This window comes from Borostomias antarcticus (assembly GCF_949987555.1).
Source record: "Borostomias antarcticus genome assembly, chromosome: 24".
Classification (NCBI taxonomy): domain Eukaryota; kingdom Metazoa; phylum Chordata; class Actinopteri; order Stomiiformes; family Stomiidae; genus Borostomias; species Borostomias antarcticus.
The window spans coordinates 11,528,045-11,540,735 of NC_140257.1; the positions used below are offsets into that span (position 1 = coordinate 11,528,045).

Sequence of the window (12,691 nt, forward strand, 5' to 3'; positions counted from 1 at the left end):
GCTGTGACAGCGAAACATCAAGAAGGACCGATAAACCTGCGACGTATCCCACCTCGACGCGGAACGTCCCCCCCGGCGGTCCCGCGAGGCCCGGCGCCGCGCTCCGCTCAGTTCAGCGCAGGTTCAGCCTGCGTTCTCCTGTCTGTCACAGCTCCTGCTCCCTCCCCCCCTCTCTCTCTGTCTCTTTCTCTCTCCCTGTCACTATCTCTTTATCTCTCTCTCTCTCTGTCTCTTTCTCTCTCTCTGTCTCTATCTCTTTATCTCTCTCTCTCTATTCCTTTCTCTCTCTCTCTCTCTCTCTCTCTCTCTCTCTCCCTGTCCCTCATCCCTCAAACTCTCACTCTCACCCTTTACTTGTTCCCCAGTGGAGAGCAGAACGCAGGCAGACAGGCAGACAGACAGACAGACAGGCAGACAGGGAGGGAGGCAGACAGTCAGACAGACAGGGAGGGAGGCAGACAGACAGACAAACAGGGAGGGAGGCAGACGGACAGACAGGGAGGCAGGGAGGCAGGCAGACAGGGAGGCAGGAAGACAAACAAGCAGACAGACAGGGATGCAGGCAGGAAGACAGACACAGACAGATGGGTAGGCAGACAGGAAGACAGACAGATAGACAGATAGGTAGGCAGACAGACAGATAGTTAGGCAGACAGATAGATGAGTAGGCAGGCAGGAAGGCAGACAGACAGACAGACAGACAGACAGACAGACAGATACGTAGGCAGACAGACAGGCAGGTAGGCAGGCAGACAGACAGGTAGGCAGACGGGCAGGTAGGCAGGCAGACAGAGAGAAAGGAAGGCAGACAGACAGACAGATAGGTAGGCAGACAGATAGATGAGTAGGCAGGCAGGAAGGCAGACAGACAGACAGACAGATAGGTAGGCAGACAGACAGACAGGCAGGTAGGCAGGCAGACAGATAGGTAGGCAGACAGACAGACGGGCAGAGCAGACAGACAGACAGACGGGCAGAGCGGGCCTGACTGAGTCGTGTGCAGCCAGCCGGGTCACTCTCCCACAGCGCACTTACAAGAGGAGAATTGAATTAGCCGGCCTGATGCTTCCATCAGCGCAGATGTAAAGTCACTGGTTGGAGACTAACAGACATGGAGGGTAGGGAAGGGAGGGAGGGAGAGAGAGAGACCGGTGGAGAGAGAGAGAGACCGGTGGAGAGAGAGAGAGAGAGAGAGAGAGACCGGTGGAGAGAGGGGCTTTGAAGTGCCCTCGTCTAGTGAGGCACTGAAACAGTGAGGAGAGATTGGAAGTTAATAGGAGGGAGATGAGGCTCAAATGTCATTAATGAGCCTCTTAATGACATTAAGAGGAATATTATGGGCTTTTGCTAAGTAGTTTGATTGGCTGGTTAGGTGTTGCCTGGTAACACTGGGACATGAAAGGGCCAATAGAGATCTATTTATCTCAGTTCGGGATGCACGATACTGGATTTTCGACCGATATCCGATCCGCCGATCTGTTCCAACTCATCTGGCCGATAACAGATACCGATACCGATCCCTACACCTAATTGCAGAGATCATAAAATCTCTTCTGTAGTGGAATTAACATGGCCTACAGTATTATTATGCATATTCTTATCGTGTTGGCCCACCAGCAAATGCAAATGAAGCTTAAAATTATGTAATTCATTCTTGGTGCAAAATAAGATCGGAGGGGATCGGATTGGAGGGGATGGAATCGGCGGGTATCGGCGTGTTGGCCGATCTCCCATCTTGCATTTTAATGCCGATATCGGCCGATACAGATACCATGCCGATAATATTGTGCCTCCCTAATCTCAGCAAAAGCATCAGAGCAGTAGTTCTTCCACAGCATGGGCGTTAGGAGCCAATAGGCCTTTCTCAATCTGCGTTCTTACCCGTGCTTGTGTTCTTGGTGGACTTCTTGTGAAACGTCATCAGTCGCAGCCAAAGCACTTAACTGTACTGTACAGTACCAAATGGCCGCCCATTTTATGGAGGTGACTCGTGTGGACTTGAGACAGACAAGTATCCCAGAATGCATTTCGCACCAACCAGCGGCAAAATATCATTGGCAATGGCGAACCGCCGACCCTACGATCACTGGACGACCCGCTCTACCACCGAGCCACAGCCGGCCCATTAATATAGTTTTAAGATTATTTTACGCAGTATTTTAGTTGTTTAAACTTCAAGTCTGTGGTCGATTTATCAAGATGAAGCCTACTTGAAAACTAGCCCAGACGTTTTCTTAGATGCAGCTAGCTAGCTATCAAGATGGCCGTGCTGCTCATGGTAAGCTTACCCCGCTGAGAACAGCCTTATCTCTGCAAGTCCTTTTGAAATTTGCCGCTGGGTCTGTAATGGTTAAACATAATTTGTTTTGGGTATATCTAATGGGAAATCTTTGGTCTCAGAGTCTAAATCTATTATTTGTTCCTGTCTGGCAGGTTGGCCATTCCCATATCTTCTGTGAAAGCAACTGATGTTTTCACATTATCTGATACTAGAGGACAAACATCCAGGCCACATGTACGACCAGGGGCCAGGCTACCTGCTATCATCCAAATGATAGTATTATTGGCCTTATCTGATATAGAACAGTAGGCTACACAATATAATCATAAACATATCTCATTTACACTTCATCGTAGCCTGTCTGCATATAGGAATTTCTACTACCTCTAATTTTGCAGTAGATATGTTGGGAGTACCTGACAGCAGGTGATATCCTGGGGGAGGAGGAAGAGGAGGAGGAGGAGGACACGGGCGCAGACATGGCCCGGAGGGAGCTGACGGGGAGCGGTGTCTGAGGAGGGCTCGCTGCCCAGCTTCCTGTCCGCAGGCCAAACTCAAGGAGATGCAGCCTCTTCATTCTGTCCGCTGTGGCCCGCGTTGTGTGGATCTGTTAACACCGGCTGCCTGCAGCTCCTGTGTCGCTATGGATGCACTGGCGTTGGTCCACAAAACCCAGAAGCCTCTTCAACCAGCCGGTCAACGTTTAAAACCATCTTTCAAGAGATTGCCAAACCGGAACCTAGGGACATCAAAACACTAAAGCCCTTAAGACAGATGGGTTGTCAGGATGAGCCAGCGCTGGCCAGTCTGGAGGAGATGGCATCGTCCGGTTCCTCTGAAACCTTCACAGCTGGGGAGGGGGAACCGTCGGAACCGTTCCGAAAGGGGAATGCAGCGCTCAGGCTGCTTCTCGCCCGTGAAGTAATCGGAGAAGTAGAGTGTCTTGAGTTATTCCTTGCAGAAATCAACTGGAACCGTTACGGGCGCGACGGCAGCTACGGACTGCGCGCGAAGACGTCTGTGAAGGCGAAGGGGTCAAGATGAAAGGTTTAGCCGCTGATCTGATCTCCAGCACAGGTATTGAACCTATCAGACCACCCAAGAGCTTCACAGGGAGCACAGCAGAATTTGTCCAGGCATCCAATGAAGAGCATTACTGCACCGACTAATATAAAATGCTGGATACCGGATACCGTTGACATGCAACTCACCAAGCGCTTTGACCAGAAAAGCCTGCGAGTCCTGGTGGACGAATTAGAGAGGGTGCCTGCGACTGGAAAGATGCGAGACGTCGTCAACCAACAGCCAGAGCTCTGATCGGCGCTCACCGGACGTACAGTCGCCAATGTTCAAACTTGAGTTACGACTACAGTACCACCCTTGAGGCTGCCGACACCCTGAAGTATCAGCTGCCAGAGGTCCGCGAGCTCTTAGACGCTGGTGAGGCTGCTTTTTCCTGCAGAAGCAGAGAGAAGTTTCGGTTCCCCAAGTCAGGCTGAAGACCTGGCTGAGCAGCTCACTTTCGCAGAGCCGTTACCTCAGCCCCGCCGTCGCTCACATCCCGAGAAGTCGGGTTATATAGAGCAAGACTGTGAGAGGAGTTCATCTCAGCAAACGATCAAAGACGACTCGTTTTTGCGACCTTCAATTAAGCATCACCACCAGGGTCTTCCCCAGCCTCTCTCATCACCAGACTCTGCCCCAGCCTCTCTCATCACCAGACTCTGCCCCAGCCTCTCTCATCACCAGACTCTGCCCCAGCCTCTCTCATCACCAGACTCTGCCCTAGCCTCTCTTATCACCAGACTCTGCCCCAGCCTCTCTCATCACCAGACTCTGCCCCAGCCTCTCTCATCACCAGACTCTGCCCCAGCCTCTCTTATCACCAGACTCTGCCCCAGCCTCTCTCATCACCAGACTCTGCCCCAGCCTCTCTCATCACCAGACTCTGCCCCAGCCTCTCTTATCACCAGACTCTGCCCCAGCCTCTCTTATCACCAGACTCTGCCCCAGCCTCTCTCATCACCAGACTCTGCCCCAGCCTCTCTTATCACCAGACTCTGCCCCAGCCTCTCTCCACCATCACCAGACTCTGCCCCAGCCTCTCTCCACCATCACCAGACTCTGCCCCAGCCTCTCTCATCACCAGACTCTGCCCCAGCCTCTCTCATCACCAGACTCTGCCCCAGCCTGATTATCTGTTATTTGTGTTGTATTTTCATTTCCACCTTCTAAATGCAGTATACTGTGTATATGATATAGTACTGTTTGTTTTATTTTATGACTAGTCCATACCCGGGGACGCACGCTTCAATGACATGCAGACTCCTGGGGATACGTGTTGTTATCAGACAATGAATATTATTTGCGTGGGAATGGATAACGTAGTTGTTTATACCCGGGGAACGCACACGCACAACTCCGCAGACTTGGCTACAATGCTGAATGCTGACCAAAATGCTTGCAAATGCTCATATAAAATATTAAATGCCAAATCTGCAGAAAAATCCGAAAAGTCATCCCCTGCCTATGCCAGTGATCAATACCCTACCCTACCACCCCCATACCCGAACCCCCATAGCATTTCATTTCACACACTGTGGCACTGTGTACAAGAGGTCATGACGCAGTGTGTGAAGGAGTTTTCTGCCCGGGGGACTCTGACTGATGTGTGTGTGTCCCTCTCTCTCTCTCTCTCCACCCACACAGTTGATCATGGGTCTGGGCACTCAGGGGGCGGAGAAGAAGAGCGCAGCGTCCATCGCCTGCTTCCTGGCGGCCAACGGGGCAGACCTGACCATCCGCAACAAGAAGGACCAGTCTCCCCTGGACCTGTGTCCCGACCCCAGCCTCTGCAAGGCCCTGGCCAAGTGTCACAAGGAGAAGACCAGGTACGTGCGCGCACACACACACACACACACACATACACATACACACACACCAGCCGCAATACACACACACACACACACACACTCGGGCAGGGAGACGTCCAAGTCTGTTTATTGTTTGTTTGTTTATTGTATATTCAGGATCCCCATTAGCCAACGCACAAACGACGGGCTAGTCTTCCTGGGGTCCTCATAAAATACTCATGTTACAATAATAAAATACACAAGTTACTATAATAAAATGTACAAGTTTATGTTACATTAACTGTCCGTGTGTACAGTGTCGGTGTTGCTGCTGTCTTCACCCGTGTTTTCTCTACTCCTCTTCCTCCCCTCCTTTTCCTCCTCCTCCTCCTCCCCCTCCTCCTTCCTCTCCTCTTCCTCCCTCTCCTCCTCCTCCTCCTCTTCCTCACCCCCCCTCCCTCCTCCTCCCCCTCCCTCTCCTCCTCTTCCTCCTCCCTCCTTTTCCTCCTCCTCCTCCTCCTCCTCCTCCTCCTCCTCCTCCTCAGTGGTCAGGTGGGCTCTCGCAGCCCCTCCCTGAACAGCAGCAGTGAGACCCTGGATGAGTGCATGGTGTGCTCGGACATGAAGCGGGATACGCTGTTCGGACCCTGCGGACACATCGCCACCTGCTCCCTCTGCTCACCGCGGGTCAAGAAGTGTCTGATCTGCAAGGACCAGGTCCAGTCCAGAACCAAGGTACTGGAAGTTCCCTAGCAGAACCACCATAAAAAAGAACAGCACTCTGTTCTCTCAGTAGATTGGACCAGCCTTTAGGTAGGGGCAGTACCAGTATTTAGACAAGTACCGATACCTTGTTAGTAGGGCTGTCAAACGATAAAAAATGAATCGAATTAATTGCATGATCTGTAATTAGTTCATCTAATTAATTGCAATTAATCACATAGATCATTGTTTGCTGGGAAAAGCCCCCAATTCAAGATATTTCAATTTAAAGACATTACGTTCTTGTGCCAGACGAGTAAAGCATTGAAAAGGCATTACAAAAGGTTGCTTTAGAAGTCAACATATTGTTTTAGCAAATTATTATTTGCAATATCTTATGTGTAAGGGTATCAATCAATCTGAGCAACATATTCAGCTTGCGCAAATACGTCTATGGATTTTCAAAATGATAGTGCCTCTTGATTGCATCTTGTAGCTTGATTGGAGGACGTGATTTGCAACGCTTCCATTAAGCCCTTGTCTTCTTCCATAGCGATTCAGCTGCAGTCCATAGCAATTCATTTTGCGACCGGTGTGTCACAGGTAGACTTGGCCTACTCGGGGGGGGGGGGGGGAAATGGTACTCTGTTCTCTCAGTAGATTGGACCAGTCTTTAGGTGGAGGCAGGACCAGTCTTTAGGTGGAGGCAGTACCAGTCTTTAGGTGGAGGCAGTACCGTTATCTTGACAAAAACCTTGTTAGTAGGGCTGTCAAATGATAAAAAATGAATCTAATGATCGGTAATTTGTTCATCTAATTAATTGCAATTAATCATATTTCATTTTTTGCTGGGCAAAATCGATTAAGAATTTTTTTATTTTTTTATTTGTACATTTTGATTAATTTGCCTTAATTACATTAACATTTTAATTTGCGCATAATTAATCTTAACATCTGAAATTGACAGCCATACATGTCTTGACTAATCTGATGCTGTTTGTATGTCCTAAGTGTGCAGAAAGGTTTTTTGTTTGAAATATGTCCCGGTCCTAACCTGGTCTCGTCTGTCCCCCCCCGCCCAGATCGAGGAGTGCGTGGTATGCTCCGACAAGAAGGCCGCCGTGCTCTTCCAGCCCTGTGGTCACATGTGCGCTTGTGAGAGTAAGTAGCGCCGGTCCGCACGCCGCCGCCGTCATCATCATCCTTCGCTATCCCCCATGACCCTGCCCCCCCCCCCCTTCCCCGAGCGGATTCTATAGAAACGTCACCACCGGGAATTGTTCCTGGGATGCTTTGCGCCCACTGACCTTCGCTCCTCTCTCTGTGTGTGTGTGTGTGTGTGTGTGTGTGTGTGTGTGTGTGTGTGTGTGTGTGTGTGTGTGTGTGTGTGTGTGTGTGTGTGTGTGTGTGTGTGTGTGTGTGTGTCTCTCTCTCTCTCTGCAGACTGTGCCAACCTCATGAAGAAGTGCGTACAGTGCCGGGCTGTTGTGGAACGCCGCACGCCCTTTGTCATGTGCTGTGGAGGGAAAGGTATGGAGGATGATGCCGCTGATGATGATGATGATGAGGACCTTAGTGAGTGAATCTTCCACACGTTCCCTTTTAATTCCCTTTTATATTCCTTTTTTTCCACCCCCTCTCTTTCCTCCTTCTCTCTCTCTGTCTCTCCTCCTCCTCATGGCCCCTCCTCTCTCTTGTTTTTGACGTCCACGCTGGCGTTAGGACTCCGCCCCCCCCCATGCGTCTGTCCCTTTTTCCGTTTGACATTCTTGATGTATTTCGTTGAGTGTCGTCTTAGTCCAGGAGCACGGCTCCGTTCATTGGCCCAGGGAGCTCGACACACCGTAGGCGCTCGCCCGACGAGGGTTTAGACACGTCGGCATGTTGAATCTTCCCGCTGTAGTTCATGTTGTCCAGTGTACCGTGATTTTTTTTTTAGATTCGGCAGATGCGCTAATCCCATTTTCAATTTCCTTTGTAAATCGGCTTCATTGGCCGGCGAGCTCACGACGAGAAGTCTAGCGCTAGCGTGTGTGTTTGTGTGAATATTTCTGTGTTTTGGGTTGTGTTCACCATCTCCCCTGTCGTGTTTAAGTTGCACACAGTCGTCTGTACCCCCCCCCCCCCACGCCCACGCCCCCCCCCCCCCCCCCCCTCTCTGTGGTAGTGCCTCACACTAGCGGTTCCCTTTATTTTGTTGTCCTTATTTTACGTTGAGTTAAAAGGGAAACTGTTGCAAGTTCACCGATTTCTATTAATTTCTCGGCTCGTTCGGACGAACTTTCCCGTGCGTCGGCACGCGACCTCTCACGCACTACTGTCCTCTCGCCGAGTCTCAGGTTTCATATGAAAATCACACTGTCGGTAACACACACGCACGCACACACCCCCCTCATCTCCGTCTCCCCCTCGTCTCTCGGCCGTCCGTAGTCGGGGACGGGGTACCGCGGGAAAGACACAGGCGGACGCGGCGCTAGCGGGCAGGCAGGGACCCGGGACGACGTCAAGGAGCGCCGACCCGGCACGCCAATCACTTTGGGGGGGGTGGCTGTTGAGATTCCCCGCCCCTGTGGCCTTCCGAACCTCAGAACCGCGCTCTCTCTCTCTCTCTCTCTCTCTCTCTGCGTAGAACGAGCTCTCTATCTCTCTTTCACCCTTTCACCCTGCGGACGGCCGTCTCTGACCGCCGTCTCTTCCCTCTCCTCCTCCCTCCGAGGCCGTAGCGACTAGAGCTCCCGCCCGGGGGGGGAAGGGCTCCCGCTGTAACACTGTGATTGGTTATTCTCAGCAGATAGCTCTAACTCAATGGCAGGGGGGTCGCAGGATCTTCTCCAGCCCAACAATCTGGCGCTGAGTTGGTGTAAGTATTCCATCTCCTCCCCCGGTCGCACCACCTCAACCCCCCCCTCTCTCTCTCTGTTCTAGGTGTATAGTCTCTCTCTCTGTTCTAGGTGTATAGTCTCTCTCTCTGTTCTAGGTGTATAGTCTCTCTCTCTGTTCTAGGTGTATAGTCTCTCTCTCTCTCTGTTCTAGGTGTATAGTATCTCTCTCTGTTCTATGTGTATAGTCTCTCTCTCTCTGTTCTAGGTGTATAGTCTCTCTCTCTCTCTGTTCTAGGTGTATAGTCTCTCTCTCTGTTCTATGTGTATAGTCTCTCTCTCTCTCTGTTCTAGGTGTATAGTCTCTCTCTCTGTTCTAGGTGTATAGTCTCTCTCTCTGTTCTAGGTGTATAGTCTCTCTCTCTGTTCTATGTGTATAGTCTCTCTCTCTCTCTGTTCTAGGTGTATAGTCTCTCTCTCTCTCTATTCCAGGTGTATAGTATCTCTCTCTCTCTCTCTCTCTGTTCTAGGTGTATAGTCTCTCTCTCTCTCTCTCTCTCTATTCCAGGTGTATAGTATCTCTCTCTCTCTCTTCTAGATGTGTAGTATATTTTTTCTCTCGCTTTCTCTCTAGGTGTGTGGTATGTCGAGTGTGCGTTTCCTAACCGTGTGTGTGTGTGTGTGTGTTGTGTTTGTGTGCTGCGCAGCCAGCGGAAACATCCCGGCCATGCAGAGAGACAAGGACAACACCAACGTCAACGCCGACGTGCAGAAGCTGCAGCAGCAACTCCAGGACATCAAAGAGCAGGTGAGGGGCGGAGCCAAGAGCTCAGCCCGAGGCTCCCGTCCACTCTCAGCAGCGGCCGCGTCACGTCGAGCCGACGTAGGTCACGATGTTTAAACTCCCGCACGTCGTCCCGTCACTCTCCGATGTCATTCGGCGCGCCGCTAGTCGCCCCAGCTGTTTTCGCAGTTTTTTTTCCACGCTTTTAAAGGACGGCCGTGCCCCAGACACATAACTGAAGACACTTTAACGTTTTATTGTTAGTAAAAATAAAAAATAAAAGTCATTGTGACAACTGGCCAATCGGGTTTGAATATGGGTGCATAAGACTTCCTGTGTGTTTCTCCAGACCATGTGTCCGGTGTGCCTGGACCGGCTGAAGAACATGATCTTCATGTGCGGCCACGGGACCTGCCAGCTGTGCGGCGACCGCATGAGCGAGTGCCCCATCTGCCGCAAGGCCATCGAGCGGCGCATCCTCCTCTACTAGAGCCCCGGGCTTCTTCCTCGGCCTACCCCCCCCCCCCCCCCTTCCCCACACACACACACACACACACACCACCACACGTCCTTAGAACCACACCAGCTGCTGCTCCCTCCACCTCCTCCTCCGCCCCCTCCCCGGTCCTGTGTCCGTCCGCCAGGACGTCTCAAAGTCTTACACTACGGCGGAGCCGGAGCGGACCTCAGCGCCGCGGTTCTGGCTTCTTTTTCGAATGCAAACCTGTTACGGAAAAAAAAAGAAGAGAACGGTTCCCCCGGCTTCCGTCTGTCGTCTCGGGCCGCGGCCGGTGTCAGGAAAGGTGCTTGCTCATCAGAATTCCTGCTCTCTCTCTCTCTTTCTCTCTATCTCTCTCTCTATCTCTCTCTATCTCTCTCTCTCTCTCTCTCTCTCCCCTGCCTCTCTGTGTTGTTCCCCTGTAAGCGGAGCCCCGCCTCGTTTCATTCCATCCGGGCTCGGCCCTTGGACTCGCGGCCTTGGATACACAGCAGAGGGGCGTGTCAGAGGCGCCCAGTCCCGTCTCCGCACTGCACTGCGTAACGGGGGCGGGGCCGGTGAAGACTGAGGGTCTGTTTGTCTCCGTATGGTCAGCCTTGACCCCGGGTCCTCAGAGAGCCCTTCTGATACTAAAGCCCCACATCCTCCATCTTGTCGTATTTCTACTCTTATGCAAGTGTATTCGTATTGGAAGCTACGGACGTAGATATTCGGTGCTCAGCCTGACCTTCGACCCTGGAGGCTCTTCTTCGTGACTCTACCGAGGACGCGCCGATCAGCGAGCGGGCAGAGCGCCCGGGACGCGTTCGTAAAATGCGCTCGGAGCGCGTCGAACCCCCGAGCGCTCCGAAGTCAGAGCCGATACTCGGAGCGCATTTTCCGAACGCACCCTCTATCTGCCGTTCGTCCGTTTCCGAAGTCGCCGGTAACGCACGCTTCCTCTCTCGAGTGTTAAAAGAGCGATCGATCTGCAGCCCTCGACAGTTGCGCACTAGCATGCTCTCTGGAAGTGCAGATTCCACGTCAAACCTACATGCTGTTCTGTCGTGACTCTGATAAGTACTGACATAGGGGTCCCATCACTCAGTGGCACGTCGCCTGTACCGATGTGAACCCCCCTATCCCCGACTGTCCACCATGAATAACAGCACACTAGTATTGTAACACCGTCGGGTCATCACCGGACAGACGTGCAAGACAGTAACTCAGCTTCCCGCCTCGCGCGTCGTTTCTGTAACCCACTGGACATTTCCGACGGTGACCGCACTCATGTCATCGTTTGTACAACAAAAGTGTGTCGGTGTCACAACTTGATGTCCAGCTGTTGTTTCAAGCCTACGGTCGGTGTCGTCTGACAATGAGCCTATGATTCTGTAAGCATCGCTAATTACCATTGATTACCCTGTGCCATTGCTTCCAAAAATATTGACTTGTTAAAGACGTGTTTTGGGATGAGGTGCCCTTTACCTTGTATTAGCTTTTCTTTTCTTTTATTTAATTGTATTTTCTTTGAAGAAATCTAAATTTATTAAGCTAGAGTATACAGTCTAATAGAACGCAAAGAAATGAAAATGTAGAGAGTAAATTATTTTGTATTGCTGCCCAAAAATAGGATTTGTAGGTATCACTGCCTCCCTACAATGTAGTGTCCCATTGTGCCCACAGACATTCTTGGATATCAGGTTGGTGTTTTGTTGATAGCTCTCTAGCAACCACCATTAGAAGCATTGTTTTAATACATTTGTTTTTGTTTTTGTTTTTCCAGTTTTATTGACCTAGGCCTTCGCATGCCTAGAGTTTTTCAGCCTTGGTAAGATGAGGACAATAGGGAGGACGTCCAGACGTCCTTCTAGCAGTGTTTTTATGGTGCAGAAGCGCTCGTTCCTCTAGAAGGGCACGGCGCTCGTCTGTGTGTAACAGGCAGCTCACGTCTGTGGCTCTGGGCAGCAGCTCTGTCACAGACCGGCCTGTCGATGCAAACAAAAAAAAAGATTATGTAAGAAAGTAGCCACATGTCAACCGATTTTTATTCTTTTCACCGTTCATTTTAACATTTTAAGCTAGAAGCACTAATATGCTTTATGGTAGTATTGTCTTGTTACAGTTGTTATAAAGGCCGATTTTGTACCTTATTTTCAATACTTAAAAACTGTCCGGATTAAAAAGGTTTCTGTAGTATTCTTTCTTTTTGGCATGAATGTTTGATGTATGCAGTACGTACAACATGTATCATGAAAGCTGTTCACTCTGTATTGCTAATAAGTGCTTTTAAAACAAACGTATAGCTGAAATAAAGTTCTTAACGAACCCTGGGACTTCTACCCTCGTGTACTTGTGTACCCTTACTAGTGGATGTTGTCAAATGAACTGAAGCGGAACATTGTAAACGGTTCATGTATTTACTTCAAGGGGGGTTGTCTCCATTGGAGATGAACGATTAGCATTTTGTTGCTTTATCCCTGCTGTGTAGCGTCTCACCAGCTAAAGAGGGAGGGGGGAGGGAGGGGGGGGAGAAACGCAAACACTCAGACTGGAGAAGGCAGCTATGCTAATCGGAAGAAGGAACGCTCCCAGCTCGCCAGCCAAATGGAGCGATGCATCTTCCCCGGTGAGCGCCGTGACAGCGGGACTTCTCCCAACGCCCGTCTCCCCCAGCTGGGGGAAATCATAACCAAAGGCCGCTCACGTTCCAGCTCATTGACCGGCCCATTCATAACCCGGACATCCGCAGGGCCGCGCTCACACACGGGAGAG

The 12,691-nt window shown here is 50.9% G+C and overlaps 1 protein-coding gene across 1 annotated transcript in view; it reads left to right on the plus strand.

Annotated features, from left to right (window-relative positions):
* The window catches only part of mib1 (MIB E3 ubiquitin protein ligase 1), a 51,053-nt gene extending 38,814 nt beyond the window's left edge, over positions 1 to 12,239 (plus strand). Inside the window, 7 exon segments of the mRNA XM_084458467.1 lie at positions 4,991 to 5,172; positions 5,679 to 5,868; positions 6,918 to 6,996; positions 7,279 to 7,410; positions 8,624 to 8,695; positions 9,362 to 9,462; positions 9,788 to 12,239. Of these exon segments, the coding sequence (XP_084314593.1) occupies positions 4,991 to 5,172; positions 5,679 to 5,868; positions 6,918 to 6,996; positions 7,279 to 7,410; positions 8,624 to 8,695; positions 9,362 to 9,462; positions 9,788 to 9,928 (897 nt within the window). The 3' untranslated portion in view covers positions 9,929 to 12,239.
* Positions 12,240 to 12,691: the final 452 nt, after the last annotated feature.